Consider the following 16,147-nt stretch of genomic DNA (forward strand, 5'->3'; position numbering starts at 1 on the left):
TAAAGACCTTCCTAAAAAAAACTATTTTTAGGAAAAGCAGCACAGATTTTATACCAAGTTTGTTAAATGTTACTAAGAATGCTTAATTATGAGTGGAGGCCGAGGTGAGACTGGAGTAGGACTTGCGACATTTTGTGGCATTCCTGTAGCTGGCACTAGCAGGAGTGAGCTCACAGCACTGTCTGGGTCAGGCCTGATGGTCAAGGTGTAGTGAAGACAGTTGTGTGGTCGTGACTGCTGTGGGTGGTGGAGATTATCCCTGCCCTTCGCCTGACCGTCAAGCCCACAGATGCCCCTGTTCATGGTAAAGAGACAGGGTTGTGAAAGTCTCGGTCACCTTTGCTCAGGGCAGACACCTGCCTCTGTGAGGGACGAACCATCCTGCTCTGTTCCCTGCATTGTAGGTGACTGTACATCGTTATTCTTAGAAATCCTCTCCCATTTGAGATGATGGCACATTGCAATGGAAATGTTATTCTGACTTTATATTTTACTAGTGAATTCCCCTTATTGTTATTTTTCCAGTCAGATATGTACAGCTTGGGTGTGATCCTGCTGGAACTCTTTCAGCCGTTTGGAACAGAGATGGAGCGAGCAGAAGTTTTAACAGGTTTGAGAACTGGTCAGATACCTGAATCCCTCAGTAAAAGGTGTCCGGTACAAGCCAAGTATATCCAGCTTTTAACTAGAAGGAACTCGTCCCAGAGACCGTCTGCTATTCAGCTGCTGCAAAGTGAACTTTTCCAAAATTCTGGAAGTGTATGTGCATTTTTTGTTTTTTGGCCCTAGGTGGTTTTTATTTCCTCTCTCGGGGAAGGGAGGGAAGGGGAGCTTCCCCAGGCACATCAACCTAAGGAAAAGGGGTGAGTGTGCCCCAGAGGATAGGGCTGGAAGAGCCAGATGATCCTTCAGAAGGGCCTTGTCCTTGGCTACCTGCAGGGTGTGCTTGTGGGAGTCACTTCCCTTGGGGTAGCAGCTCTTACATCAGCAGAGACGCAGGAGATATCTGCTGGTGTTTACAAAGAGGAAGGGAGGGCAGGTGCCCTGAGTGAGGAAGTAGAGGGCAGGAATGACTGACCCTACACCTGACACTTGCCCAGTATAACTTTCATAAGGCCTGGCACGTGTGACTTGTCTCCTGAGAAGTGCCAGAGGGACCCATAGGCAACGTTCCATCCTCTGACTGTTCCTTTAAATGTCTGTCTCAAACTGTGACCCTTCACCACCCACCCACTTATCATCTGGGCCGTGGTACAAGTGGCTCTGGCTTGCTTCTGTGCGTGTATGGGGGGGGGGGGTCATCCCTGGCAGGGCTGGTGACCCCGGGAGTAGCTGACAGGTCCCTAAGGGGTGTTTTGATCACAGGTGAGGTCTGACACTCCATCAGGAATTTCCAGTCATAGATGATCCTGGTACCTGTGAGGGTAGTGCTGAAGAGTGTGCTACCGGGGATGATGCTCTAGTCCCTGGGCGGTAGCTGCATGCTGTCGCTGAGGGCCACCAGGTGAGCAGCAATGATGGCCTGGCTTGGGTCTGCAGCTGATGCCTGCAGATACAATCTCTAAATTTTTTTTAATGCTGGGGAAAATAGGAAGCTTAAAATACAATTTGTTTAAGTTATGAATCCTGTTTCATGAAGAATAGTTGAGCTTAGACTAAGGTTTGTGGAAACTAGATATTTAAACCCATCCTAAGAGTTCCCCAACAGTGCATCAAGTACTAATTTTATTTTATTTTATTTTATTTATTTTTTTTTTTTGAGACAGAGTGTCACTTTGTTGCCCGGGCTAGAGTGAGTGCCGTGGCATCAGCCTAGCTCACAGCAACCTCAAACTCCTGGGCTTAAGCGATCCTACTGCCTCAGCCTCCCTAGTAGCTGGGACTACAGGCATGAGCCACCATGCCCGGCTAATTTTTTTGTATATATATTTTTTAGTTGGCCAGATAATTTCTTTCTATTTTTAGTAGAGACGGGGTCTCACTCTTGCTCAGGCTGGTCTCGAACTCCTGACCTCGAGCGATCCACCCGCCTCGGCCTCCCAGAGCTAGGATTACAGGCGTGAGCCACCGCGCCCGGCCTCAAGTACTAATTTTAATACAAACAGCACACCTGTATTCATAGTCCATGTAAGCAAAGTGATTCACTGCCAGCTTTTTTTTTTTTTTTTTTTTTTGAGACAGAGTGTCGCTTTGTTTCCCTGGCTAGAGTGAGTGCCGTGGCGTCAGCCTAGCTCACAGCAACCTCAAACTCCTGGGCTTAAGCGATCCTACTGCCTCAGCCTCCTGAGTAGCTGGGACTACAGGCATGCGCCACCATGCCCAGCTAATTTTTTCTATATATATTTTAGTTGGCCAGATAATTTCTTTCTATTTTTAGTAGAGACGGGGTCTCGCTGTTGCTCAGGCTGGTCTCGAACTCCTGACCTCGAGCAATCCACCCGCCTCGGCCTCCCAGAGTGCTAGGATTACAGGCGTGAGCCACCGCGCCCGGCCCCACTGCCAGCTTTCTACCCTAAAAATTAGGAGCTTCAGTTTCTAGCCTCATCTTGCTAAGTCAGTGAAACGTTTTATTTTTCCTTTCCAAGTATGGTGTATAATTTTTTATAAATTTTATAAAAGTACCTACCTGTAAAGAGACACATACCAAAGGGTCAAGGACAGCAGAAATTCTAAGGGGGAGTTGGAACAATGGCAGAGACAACCTTAGCCAGTGTAAGAGCTTTCCGTATTCAATTTCATGATTGTGGTTTTCAGTCCTGTGATGTGGCATTGCCCTAGGGCGACCATTCCCTTCATCCTTCCTGTCATGTTGTTACAGTGCCAGGTATAGTCTCTAGTCTGCATATGCTGGAAATAGTAGATGATTCATCCATTCTATTCCTCTAGAAACTTTTTAAGATTTAATAAAAGCTTAATTCAAAGATATATTCACAGATCCTCTAGTGCTTTGTGACTCAAAGTATGGTCCTCATACCAGCCACATCAGCATTACCTGGGAGCTGCACCCCCAACACACTGAGTCAGAATCTGAGTTTTAAGCAGAAAGTGATTTACACACACAGTATTTGAGCAGCATTGCCTGAATGCAGTGGTTCGCAAAGTGTAGTCTCCAGATCAGCAGCATACATTGACCTGGGAACTTGATAGAATTCTCAGGCCTTCTCTGGTCCCCCAAGCTACTAAAAAGAGAATTTTGGGGAGGGGAGGGGGCAGCAGTCTGTATTCTAACAAACCTTTGAAGTGATTCTGACATACACTAGTTGGGAACCACTTGTAGTGACTGTTTAGAAGAATCAGATAACTGACTTACTATTTAAGGCTTGTCAAGTGAAATAGTGAATTTTATTAGCCTAAATGGTAAACAGGTAGATGTAGTACTTTTCTCTTTTTTGGAAGTGTTTGAAAATAACAGATATGGTTCTTAAAACCAAGCATAAGCATTTATCTTCACATATGGAGGGGATTTTCTAACACTCAGTTAAGATAGCTGTTGGAGACCATAGTTATTTATGACAAGAATTTCTCCTATTTTATAAAATTTTATTATAAAAAAAGTAACCTACATGCACCTATACAGATAAGGACTTGTATATACAGGCAGTCCTTGCTTTGCATGGTAGTGTGGTACTGTTAAAAAATGACCTAGCAAAGATAGCCAGGCGTGGTGGTGCACACCTGTAGTCCCAGCTACTCGGGAGGTTGAGGCAGGAGGATCACTTGAGCCAAGGAGTTTGAGGGTGCAGTGAGCTATGATCACACTTCTGCACTCCAACCTGAATGACATAGCTAGACTGCATCCCCAAAAAAATAAATAAATAAAAATTAAAAAAGCTCAAGCCATGCAAAGGGATCTTAATCAATAGGGAAAGTTATGATTGTTTTGTGACCTTTAAAATTTGGCAAAACATTAAACTCTCTTATTGTCAGTTATAAATGTATGTAGAGATGAAAAAATCATAAAACTAATGTTGATTTAGTGTTTTGTATCTTAAAATGTTAGAAACATTGAAAAGTCAGTCTCAGGAGCAGTTTGAACAGTGACTACGTTCATCTTGTATAATATATGACAGTGTGTACCTTTTTTTGCCTTGGCAAATTGTCATACTCCTGAAGTTTGGATCGGCTTCCAGCATTTTATCCTTTGTATAATACTTTCTGTGTTGTGAAACATCTGAGAATTCTTTTAATGTGAAGTTTTTTTGCTGGTGTCACTTTCTCTGGGACATCTTTATCCCTTTCCTCATTTATGTTGAGAAGCTGCTCTCACTCAGTGCCTGTGGCTGCAACATGAGAATGTTGACTCTTGTAGTGGCAACGTTCCTACTTCTGCCTGCTATTCTAGAACACCTTTTACGTTTGACCCTCATTTCAATTCCAGCATTTATCACTTTTCATTACTTCGCTGCACTTTCATCTTTGTTGGCCAGTTCCCTCTTACTCCATTTAAAAAAAATGTCATGTGGGTTCCTCACTGGAAGACGAAGAGGCAACACAACTACACACTTTGTTGTGAACTAACAGATGTATGGAGACCAGTCTCTGACAGACCTTGAAAGTGACTGGTCCCTGATCGTGGTGTACATGTTATTTAACATAGTGTTTGGGGAACTGGAGTTAATGGACTGTGGTCACTGACACTTGAACCATGCCGTTGGGTGACTAGTGTTATTTAAGTTAACTGTGATAACAAACTCATGCATATTGGAACCATGCAAAGCATGGGCTGCTGTATATTTAAAAGGGAAATAGCCATTTTAATGGAGCTTAAAATTTTCTCATTACAGGTTAATCTCACCCTACAGATGAAGATAATAGAGCAAGAAAAAGAAATTGAAGAACTAAAGAGGCAGCTAAACCTCCTTTCTCAGGACAAAGGGGTGAAGGATAGCTTGAAAGACGGAGGTGTACCTATCTAGCCTTATTTAGGCTATGTCAGTAATATGCAAGTGGACTTAAAACTCTTAAATTGTTAATTGGAATGTAAATTTTCAATCTTTATTAGGGTATAAATGGTATAATTCTTAATTATATTTAGTAAGGCTGTGCAAGACTTACTAAAGATGTAAAAGTGTCCCAAACTGCTTTTTCCTTGGGTAGCTTTTTCATGACTCAGCATCTCAAACTTAAGACTGCTCTGAATTAAACCTGTTCTTTCCCTTTCCTATTGCACAAGCTCCTATTCCTGAATAGACATCATCCTCAACTGTTCTTCTTGAAACTCTGTCCGTTGACTCCTTAGTCCCCCTTTAGAAGGTTCTACTGCAGAAATCCATGTGTGCTCCCCACCCTCACTGCCTGAGCCCAGGCCTGCACACTGACGGGTCTGTTCCAGTGTGTACAGCTGCCAGTCTCCCCGCCCTCTCACACTGTTGCTGAGGTTAATTACCAGAAAGACACCTGATCAGTTCATTTCTGGGCTCAAAACCTTTTGCTGGCTCTCTGCTGCCTCCAAGATAAAAGTTCAACTCCTTAGCAGCGTGCACCTCCAGCTTTTGTCTGTTCTGCCCACCTTCAGTTCAGCATCATTCCAAAGCCATACGCCTAGCAAAGCTTTGTACTCTGTCCCCAGTGATCTCAGAGCAGCTCAGACAGGCTCTTTCCCACCTTTGCCCTGTTCCCGTGGTCCTCTTTCCTTTAATACAGCACTCAACTCCCCCACCAATCTGTACATCCCTCAGAGGTGGATGTACAATCTGATATATTCATTTTTGAATCCCAGAAAGTGCCTGCCACATAGTGGGCAGTCGTCATGGTATGTTGCATATGATTTTGCTGAATTTTAAATAAGATAAAAACCACAAATTACATGATGCTTTTATTGATATTCGACAACTGGCCTAAATAAAAAGACTTTGATTCTAATACAAGTCTCTTTACTGACAACAGGCATGAAACAGCACCATTCTTAAAATCTAAACCCTTTAAAATCCATTACTGAAATTCACTTAAGGAGCTTGAGGGCAGTGTTAAAGGGGGCCAGGTTTTCACAAGACCGCATCCACCTCTGCACATTGGCTGGCACTGTCGCACTGCAGCCTCCAGTCTGCTGGAGCACAGACCATAGCACGACATCTGCCACGGTGAGTTCGTTCCCAGCGAGCCAAGGGCTCTTCCCAAGAGCAGAGTTCATGGAACGGAAAACAGCGGCTTTTTCTTTACTGCTTCCCTCTTTTAACTGAAAAATAGCAATGTCTACCCAGCTATCTATGAGGGTTGCATTTACAGCATTATGCTTCTGGCCAAACAGAGAGAACAAGAAACGAGCGATGTTTCCTTCTCCTTCAATGGGGCACATCGTCTGGACACTGAATTTCATCTGAGTCTTTGGCACTGAAAAGAAAAAAAAAAATACCATGTAGCATCAACAATAGCCCTGAAAGAAGTACTTATACAATGTGGAAAGGGAAAGTCACTACGAATCATGAACTAATGATAAGGGAAAGTATATTTTTAAGAACGTCACATTACATTTTTAATCTGTCTTCAAAAGGTTTAATATTCAAAAGGGTTTGAGTACAAACTATATGTTAAAAAAGTAACCAAGTAACCATTTCTGATATTTGATCATGACAGTTTTCAAGCTAGAAGGGACTACAGACCATCTACTCCAATCCCTGTTGCCTAAGAATCTGGAGACAGAGGACTGGAAACACAGGTGTTCCAGAGAGGCTGGGAGCTCTGTGCCCTCATAATCACTTTTGTGGAGCTAAGGGCAGTTAAGGTATCCCTGATGAATGACATTAACTCACTTCCCTCTGTATCAATTTAACCAGGACAGTACCCTGTCATATGAAAGGATAACTTCAGTGTCCCTGTAATGGTAAGTTTTAGAATGTGAAGGCAAGATGGCTGCGACAGCCATTACTCCCCTGCTCAGACAGGGCTCCCTTCCTCCAATGCTCACAACCCTCCTGCCCCTGAACTGTGTCTCACTGAGAGACCCCAACATTCCCAGGGGAATGAGGGCATCTTTGCATCAAGAATCATTTCGGCTTCTCTTCTAAAACTACCCCACAAGCTTTCCAGACTTTTAGATGATTTGACCTGACAGCAAACAGCTGTATGGTCTGTATGCTGTATAATATCCTATCTCGTTGCCTCTTATCAAAACCATAATGCATATTTCATCATACAGTATAGCTGACCCTTGAAAATCACCGTGGTTAGGGGCCGCGGCCCCCTTCCCCTGTGCAGCCAAAAATCCACATATGTAAGCTGGGCACAGTGGCTCATGCATGTAATCCCAGCACTTCAGGAGGCTGAGGTGGGAGGGTTGCTTGAGGCCAGGAGTTTGAGACCAGCCTGGGCAACATAGCGAGACCTTGTCTCTTTAAAAAAAAAAAAAAAACCCACATGTAACTTTTGCCTCCCCCTAAAACTTAACAAGTAACAACCAGAAGCCTTACTGGTAACATTAACACTCAACACATATTTTATATGTCATATGTATTATATACTGTATTCTTACAATAAAGGAAGCTAGGGAGGCTGGGCATGGTAACAGATGCTTATAGTCCCAGCTACTTAGGAGGCTGAGGCAGGAGGATCACTTGAATCCAGGAGTTCAAGTACAGTATGATCATGACTGTGAATAGCCACTGCATTCCAGCCTGGGCAACGTAGTGAGACCCTGTCTCAAAAAAAAATAATAATAAGGAATAGGAAATATATTTACTATTCATTAAGTAAGAGTGGATCATCATAAAGGTCTTCATCCTCATCTTCATGTTGATCGGCGGAAGAGGTGAGGTTGCTATTTTCAGGGGTGGCAGACGTGGAAGATGTGGAGGTGGAAGGGGAGGCAGGAGAGGCAGGTACACTCTGTAACTTTATGGAAATATATCATAATTTGTCTGACTTTTGCTTTTTCATTTCTCTAAAAATGTTTCTATACAGTTCCAGTCCTTTTTCCACTGTGTGCTTTAGTTCTAGTGCCTGTATCATAGAAGTCTTCGTGTCATAAAAAGAAATCAAAAGCAGTCTGGAATAATTGAACCCTTCTGTTAGACTGTCTAATGTCAATTTGTTTTCTGGTGTGGCTTCTACGTTTTCTTCGACATCTGCCACTGGTTCAAAAGCACTCATCTCCATCAAGTCTTAATTCCTCTGATGTGGTGTTTATTAGCTCCTGAACTTCTCCAAGATCATTTTTACCCACTTTTAGGAGACAGGAGTCTTGCTACATTGCCCAGGCAGGTCTTGAACTCCAGGGCTCAAGTGATCCTCCCACCTCAACCTCTTGAGTAGCTGGTACTACAGGCACATGCCTAAGCGTCTGGCACCTAAGATCCATATTTTGAAATCCTTCGCCCCTGCCACACCTTCTTTGCTGTATCCATAATCTCTTTATTTCATTGACTGGCCCTGTCATACATCCAGTGAAGTCACGCACAATATCTGGACACAGTTTTCTCCAGCAGGAATCTGTTTTGGGCTTGATGGCTTTCACGGCTTTTTCTGTAACAAAGATGGCATCTTCAATGGTGTAATTCTTCCAGGTTTCCACTATGTTCTATTGGGGTTCTCCTCCATGGTACTGACAATTCTTTCCATACAGTAGTGTGTGTAATAAGCCTAAAAGATCCTTATGACTTCCTGATATAGAGGCTGAATTAGAGACATCGTGTTTGGGAGCAAGCAGACCACTTTGACACCTTTGGTGTTAACTCATGGGGTTCTGGCTGGCCAGGGGCACTATCCTGTATCAAAGGAACTTTAAAAGGCAGACCCTTACTGGTGAGGTACTTCTTGACTTCAGACAAAGCATCAATGGAACTAATCCAGAGAAAAGGTTCTTGTTGTCCAGGCCTCCTTGTACAACCAAACAACTAGCAGCTGTGTTTATCCTTTCTCTTCAAGGCTTGGGAGTTAGCAGCTTTACAGATAAGGGCAGGTCTGACCATAAACCTGATTGCATTTGCACAAAACAGCAGAGTTAGCCTAGCCCTTCCTGCCTCAAATCCTGGTGCTTGCTTTTCTTCTTAATAAATGTCCTTTGTGGCATTTTTTCCTAGAATAGGGCACTTCTGTCTGCATTAAAAACCTGTTCAGGCAGCAATTCTTTCTTCTCAATGATTTTCTTCATGGCGTCTGGGAACTTGCCTACTGCTTTTTGGTTGGCAGAAGCTGTTTTTCCTGTTACCTTGATATTTTTTAAGGCAAAACTCTCTAAAATTATCAAACCATCCTTTGCTGAGCTGGCATCGATTGTCCAGCTTTAGATCATTCACCTTCCTTTTGCTTTACATTGTCATATAATGACTTCACTTTTTCTCGACTCATGTTAGAGTCTATAGGTATGCCTTTCTTACAGCAAGGCTACATCTACATAGTGCGTTTTTAATACAAGATAAAACAATATTTCACAAAAAGTACAAAGTTTTTGTGCCTGCTGGCATAGCTGCAGCTACAGCTTCAAGAATTTCCTTTCCTTTTTTTTTTTTTTAACAAGAGTCCTTAAGCTGGATTTATTTATCTTGAAACAGTGGGCAAGCACAGGGGCAGACCTCAATCTAAAGTACATATCAAGCAATTTAACTTTTTCTTGTAATGTCATGATTTTGCTTCTTGAAAGCACTTCCAGCATCACTAGTGGCACTCAGTATGTGTCCCATGGTGTTATTTGAGGTTTATATTATTGCACTAAACATGATGAAAAATACTCAAGGACCTCAAAAGATTACTTTTTACTGAGATACGCAATTTACCGGAGAGATGAACTGCTCATACAGAGATGATGAGCATCACATGACATCTTAAGCCAATACTCACAACACTTCAACTCACCACAATAGCAACAGGTGCTATTACAGTATGTACTACAGTTAATTTTATGCAGTTATGAATAACACTGTATTTTTACATCTGTTTACATTTTTGACAACAAATGGTACCATGTATGGTAATTGTGTAAGTTTTGATAAATTTTACTATTTATAATATATAATAGATTTATATATAGTTTATGGAAGCAAATGATAAAACAGACTAGCATCTACATATATTTTATGTATTCATAACTTTTTAATTTTTTCGATATTTCTAGCCTATGCAGTTTGTCTGCAAGTTTTTTCCAATTGTTGCAAATCTCCAAAAATTTTTCCAACATACTTATTTTTAAAAATCTGCACATAAGTGGACCCATGCAGTTCAAAACCACATTGTTCAAGGATCAACTGTATGTAAGTTCAACTCAGTTCTCTCTACTTACCATTCTTCCAAATTAGAGTAAAACCCAGCTGATATTCATGACGGGGCTGTTTTTTATTCTGTTCTCCAAAGCACTTCAGAAGGTTTTCAGGCACGCTCTTGACTGATGAGTGCGTGTGCACAGTGGACAGGACCCTGTAGTGGTCACAGAGCAGCCTGTGCAGCACAAGCAGGGAAAGTGGAGGGGAGGCTGGGTTTGCATTGATCACAATGTCTTTCAGCGCCCCATAATCCTGGGGAAAGACCAAAACAATGTAGCAAATAAAGGCAATCTGAGTGTGCATAACTGTACTAGGTGCTCCTAGTCTAAGAACTTAACCAGGGCTATTTAATTGAATCACCTACTCCCATGAAGAAGGCACTATGACATCTCTACTTTACAGCTGAGAAAAGTAATTTATCCAAGGTCACTCAGCTCAGTAAGAAATGGAGCTGGGATATGAGCTGACTGCACCCCCTTAGCCCCCTACACTGCTGGCTTCCTACAAATAAAAAGTTGACTTTACTGTCAATAAAACAACACATCAGGAATGACACTTCTATTTGTCCCTTTTATCTCTGAGATAAAACTATGTTCAAAAAAAAATCACACATGCTAATATTCCAGCTACCAAATCTTTTTAACACCTGACCACCTGACAGGATATACGTTCTACATCAATTTGTGCGGTGGGGAAATTCTAAAACACAGTGTTAACTAAAGTGCCAAAACTGATAAGCTTTTTGGATGAAGACTTTATTTCTATACTGTCAGTCTTAATAATAAATGCAACTTATGTAAACAGTCGCAGCCAAATTCCTAGCCTTTCCAAGCCTGCCACTCCTGACTAATGTCCTACACATCAAGCTATGCTGAGTGCTTTGCAGTTTCCTGAACATATTGTATTACATGACTGTGCCTTCTGAAGTATCAAATATCACCTTGAGCACTATGTGCTCTGAGAAGCCTTCCCAGCACCCTGAGAAATCCTGTCACTGCTGTGTGCTTACCAACCCATCCAGTAGACTGGCTCCCTGGAGGCCTGCTAGGGTCTCACTGGAGTCCTCAGTGTATACAAACAAGTACTGAATGAATGCATGAGCAGGAGAAGGAATACACAAATGCAGGGGTACAGAGGTTACCAAAAACTGTAACCCTGAATGAGATACTGAAACATTGTTTCTACTTTTTAAGTCTTTGGGACCATTCTATCACCCATTCTTGAGGGGGGTGTTAGTAGGGATTCTTGCCACAAACACTTTTGAACGCTCAAATAAGCCTATAAACTTCAATCATGACAGCTGGCTGATGCAACCTACTTTTAATACAGCAAACTGAATTTAAGCAAAATGCATTTGAAATATGAGAGTGTGGCTGACTGTAGCAATATATTTCAAAAGGATTAGTAGGACTTCAGTGCTTGGGCAGCCAAGGTTCTGAAAGTTGGGCTAGTCTCAAAAAGATGAAGGTTGCCTCTGCTGAAGAATCTGAGCAGCACTGAGCACACAAGCCGAGATCTGCTGCTCCAAGCTTGCGAGCTGCTGGAACCACACCCAGAATGGCAGAGGCCGTGACTCTTCTTGACTCCTTTCTCTGCCTGCAGATCCTCCCTGTTCTCCACTTAGCCTGAGAAGTCAAGAGGAGGCTTTAGAGCTTGTTTTGGCTTCACTCACACCTCGTGACTCTGTTGTGTGCAAAAGCACAATCATTTAGAGAAAAAAAGATCATGCTCTTTGCTCTACCTCTGAAAAACGGAAAGCCAAGGCTTTAATCACACTAGCACAATTTTCTTGCACTAACAACCCAACACACGCTGACATTTCTCAACTTTCAAAACAAACTTACCTTTCCAAGCACTGAATTCAAGTCCAGTGAATTAGTCATTAAAGCAGTGGGTTCATCTGCTTGGATTATGTTCGTTACATCCAAGTCTGCATCTGGTGTTTGAATCATCTTGGAGAGACCATCAACTGCAGCTTTCAACTCATATAAACGCTTTAAAATATCATCTTGGCGGGACTCAAGAGCTTGCAGCGATGGGTCAGATTCTTCCTAAAGAAACCAAGATCCAAGTGTTCATTTCTTCTCACATCAAAGCAGTCTGTTTAAATTTGATCACTTGTCTTACTTTGTTCTCTGCACTCCCCAAACCTCCCACCCTTTAAAAGAAGACATTAAAATAAAGTAGCAGAATCACCTTATTTTCCCCACAGTCCAATAGATCCCTGCAAATCCAGCCACAAATGCTTTAAAACAAACAAACAAAAAACCATTGTGACTAGAAGCCACTTTGAAATTGTATGATTCCTATTTCAGGTAAGTTAGTTGAAGATCAGGGAAGGGTAGAAAATGAACACAAATTGTCCCTTGTTCTTAATAACAAACTAATTCAAAATACTTTCCTTGAACAAGTAGTGAAGGTGGGGGGATGAGGATGTAACTCAGTAATTTATACAAATAGAAGGGAAAAGGGAGCACAGATAAGTTTAAAAAAAAGTTTCCTTTGAGTTGAAAGCATGTCCATGGGGTCAAATGATCAATTCTCCAAGTCATTTTCAAGGCAGTACTGACACTTGTATCTCAGAATCATCTAGAACTTTTTCACTGCTGAAATGTATAATTTCATGAATAGGGAACACTTACATTATTTATTCACTGAATCTGTGCATCCTTCTTGCCTAGTGTAGTGTCTGGTACACAGTAAAGAATCAATATTTGCTGATGAATAAATCTCAAACTCCACAGACTTACTTTAAAAGGCAATAACAAGCCTAAAATGGCAACTCGTGTGTGTGTGTGTGTGTGTGTGTGTGTGTGTATTAATAACAAGAAACTTCCCAATAAAGTCACATTGTACAACCAGATTCATGAGCTCACATGAGAGAACAAAGAATACATTAAGCATGTGGAAAATGCTCATGACAATAGGCAGTGACCTCAACGAGTTTATTGTAAGTGTGCACTCATGATACTTAGGAGTGCAGAAGGGTTACTTGCTCACATTTGTGTGTGGCAAGTTCAATGTTCCTAGAACATCTGTTCCTCCACTACTCACTCATTACACCTCCCTCTCTCACATATCCAATTTATCATCAGGTAGTGTTTGTCAGTTTTACCTCCCAAATATATTTGGAGTCCACTGGCTTCTAAGCGTGCTTCCAACTGTCACTGCCCAAGGCCAACCCACTGTTTTTCACATGGCCTATTTTCTAACTGGTCACCCTGCATCCATTCTGGTCCACCCCTCCAATCTATCCCATAAGATGGCAGCTACAGAGAGTTTAAAAAACAAACTCAGATCTGTGATCACCCTTGCCCCCCCAACCCCCACCTTTGCTAACCTCTTAGGCTCTTAGCGTAATAAGTTAAACCCTTAACATGGCTTAATATCTCATATGATTTGGCCCCTGGCTGCCTCACCTCACCTAATTCCCTCCCCTAGCTCTGCGCTCTAGCCACACTGTCTTGTGAATTCCTAAAATTACCACACTCCCACCTACCACAGGACCTTTACATATGCTATTCCCTCTGTCTGCAATACTCTTCCCCCTTCTCATGTCCGGTTAACTCCTATTTACACTAGAGCGTAATCAACACTTTCTAAACTCTTCTAGTCTGCAGCTCTTGCTTAAGATCGAACAGCAAAGAATTGTAAGTTCACTGACTTCTGCGTGGAACAAGGAAGAATAGAGTTCACTATGCCAATGAAATAATTAGGGGCCAAGTGGAAAGAAGTCTGAATGCAAGATGTGTGACGAGTAGGGCTACTTATCTGTTTAAATCCTGTTATTCAATGACAGCCCTCCTGAGGAATATTTCCCATCTTTTAACCAACCTGTATTTGTGCATTGTGCACAATCTTGCTCATTTCTACAAATGGCAGTACGGTGCCTGCCCCACTAGGCCCCAAAAGGCACCTACTGGATTCAAAACTCAGTCAACACTGAAGAATGTCTGAAGCACTGCATGTGCAACATGGCCTGTGATTTATGAGCCCTGAGTTTAGTCCCTTGTGATCTGGGTAACATCAAAATGCTCAAGATCTGCTCTGCCTCATCAGCCTGCTGTTTTCCTTGCTGAGACTAGGTTGTGACTCGGTATATTGTGTTTATCCATTTGTTGTAATTTACATGTATTTAGAAACAGATTATTTGTGTTGCTGTCATATACCCTGGATATGCCTGATTTCTAATTATTTGTCTATCCACATTGTTATTCTCTGCTAGAGAAATTGCTAGAGGAGTGGGATTGTGTGTCTTCTAAGTTAGAAGTTCACACATAAAAGCTCAAAGGAAGTGAGGCAATAGACTTATAACAAACAAAACAAACCCAAAACTAGATCTTAAATGATAAGTGACAGTCTCTGTTCTGGGTTTTCTTTTTGGTTCCATGGGACTGTGCAGTTGAAGAGGCACTGGGCCAAGTCTCCGTGGCAGTTTGTAGTTGAAGGGACCATTGAACAATGACTGCTATTTTTGTCTTAGCTCTGTAGTGAGATAACAGCTGTCATTTGGTTTCAAACTAACCTTCCTTCCTCCCTTCCAATGTAGGCAGAAAGTCTAATGGCTTAATAGGCAAACTGAAGGATAACACGCAGTGGGAAAACAGATCTCAAAAGTTATCTATTTATTCACTTATCTTCTGTCAGAATGGGCAGACTTTTCTACTGCTGGAAACCCAAGATGGATATTTGTAATCGATAAAAGAATGAAAGACTTGAGCAGGTAAGCTACAAAACAGCAATCAAAATGGCCAGTAAATATGAAAAGGTCTTCAACTTACTGAAACTACATTAGGATACCACTTTACACACACCAGCTTTGGGAAGGGTGCAAGTATCAGGAATTCTTATACACTGCTGGTGAGAGCCCAAACCAGTGTAACCACTTTGGAAAATAATTTATCTAGTAAAGTGGAAGATAGACCCGCCCATTGAGCCAGCAATCTCATTCCTTAGTATATACCCTATGCCTGCTCTAGTATAATACTCATTGCAGAATAATTCATAACAGCAGAAAAGGGCAAACAATCCAGTGTCTATGAACATAGGATGGATAAGTAATGGTGGCAGAGTCATGCAATGGAACACTATATTTCAAAGAAAATGAACATTGTTACTCTCAACAAAATGAGTCTTAAAATCATGTCTTCAAAAAAGAAGCCAGACACAAGAGAACACATATCGAATGCTTCCACTTATATCAAGACTATGTTGTTTTAGGGATGCATATTTAGTTGACAAAATAATTTAAAAAGCAGGACATAATTACCATAAAAGTCAGGACCTCTGGGGGAAAGTTATAAGCGTATAAGAAGGGTAGGGCGGTGACAACGTGTGTCAACCAACCTGGGTGGTGGTGATCCTGGGGTTCGTTCTGTAATTCCTCAAAGCGAGCATTTATGTGCTATTCGCTTTTCGGAGAGTAAAATTTTCTAATAAAAAAGTTTAAGCGCCCACATGCGAAAAAAAGAAAGGAGAAGAGGCAGATATTTTAACTGACAAAAGTTAGCGTGACTTGTTAGCCGGCCGGCAGAGGCCGGCGTGGGACTGGCGGCCAACCCCGAACCAGGTGAGATCCACTCGCCCCGGCTCCGCAGGACCCGGCCACTGGCCCGCCGCCGCGCCTGCGCACTGGGCGGGGGCCGCGCGCTCCTACCTGCACGTGGCCCGAGTCGGGCGTGCCGCCGCCGGTTCTGCCGTGCACGTTGGGGAGCCGGTACATGCAGGTGGGAAGCTCTACACGGAGGGGCGCGCTGCCCCCGTGGTAGGGCTTTACCTGGTACATCGGCATCGCGGAACCAAAGAAAAGAAGGTGGCGCCTGACGGACGCGAAAGCTCAGAAACCGTCCAAGGCCGCGACAGATTACAGCCACCTCCTTGCTGACCCTGCTGCGGACGTTTGGGAAATCGTAGTCCGTGTACTCTAATTGGCCTTGGCTCTCTAAACGTCACGGACT

The 16,147-nt window shown here is 42.5% G+C and overlaps 2 protein-coding genes across 5 annotated transcripts in view; one reads left to right on the forward strand and one right to left on the reverse strand.

The window, feature by feature from the left end:
* Positions 1-5,686, forward strand: part of EIF2AK1 (eukaryotic translation initiation factor 2 alpha kinase 1) — a 33,054-nt gene extending 27,368 nt beyond the window's left edge. For all 3 annotated transcript variants that reach the window (XM_045541289.1, XM_045541291.1, XM_045541292.1), the window contains exons 14-15: positions 526-759; positions 4,785-5,686. In XM_045541289.1, the coding sequence (XP_045397245.1) occupies positions 526-759; positions 4,785-4,916 (366 nt within the window). In that variant the 3' untranslated portion in view covers positions 4,917-5,686. The remainder of the gene's footprint in view (positions 1-525; positions 760-4,784) is intronic.
* A 113-nt stretch (positions 5,687-5,799) lies between these two features.
* Positions 5,800-16,106, reverse strand: AIMP2 (aminoacyl tRNA synthetase complex interacting multifunctional protein 2). Of its 2 annotated transcripts, none has more exons than XM_045541298.1 (4): positions 15,847-16,106; positions 12,035-12,241; positions 10,211-10,442; positions 5,800-6,330 (listed from the first exon to the last, which is right to left on the reverse strand). In XM_045541298.1, the coding sequence occupies exons 1-4, from the start codon at positions 15,979-15,981 to the stop codon at positions 5,942-5,944; spliced, it is 963 nt and encodes a 320-aa protein (XP_045397254.1). In that variant the 5' UTR covers positions 15,982-16,106; the 3' UTR covers positions 5,800-5,941. The 2 variants fall into 2 exon arrangements, with proteins under 2 accessions (XP_045397254.1, XP_045397256.1); XM_045541300.1 differs by having other exon boundaries at positions 15,967-16,105.
* Between the last annotated feature and the right edge of the window lie 41 nt (positions 16,107-16,147).

This window comes from Lemur catta, chromosome 2, assembly GCF_020740605.2.
Source record: "Lemur catta isolate mLemCat1 chromosome 2, mLemCat1.pri, whole genome shotgun sequence".
NCBI lineage: Eukaryota > Metazoa > Chordata > Mammalia > Primates > Lemuridae > Lemur > Lemur catta.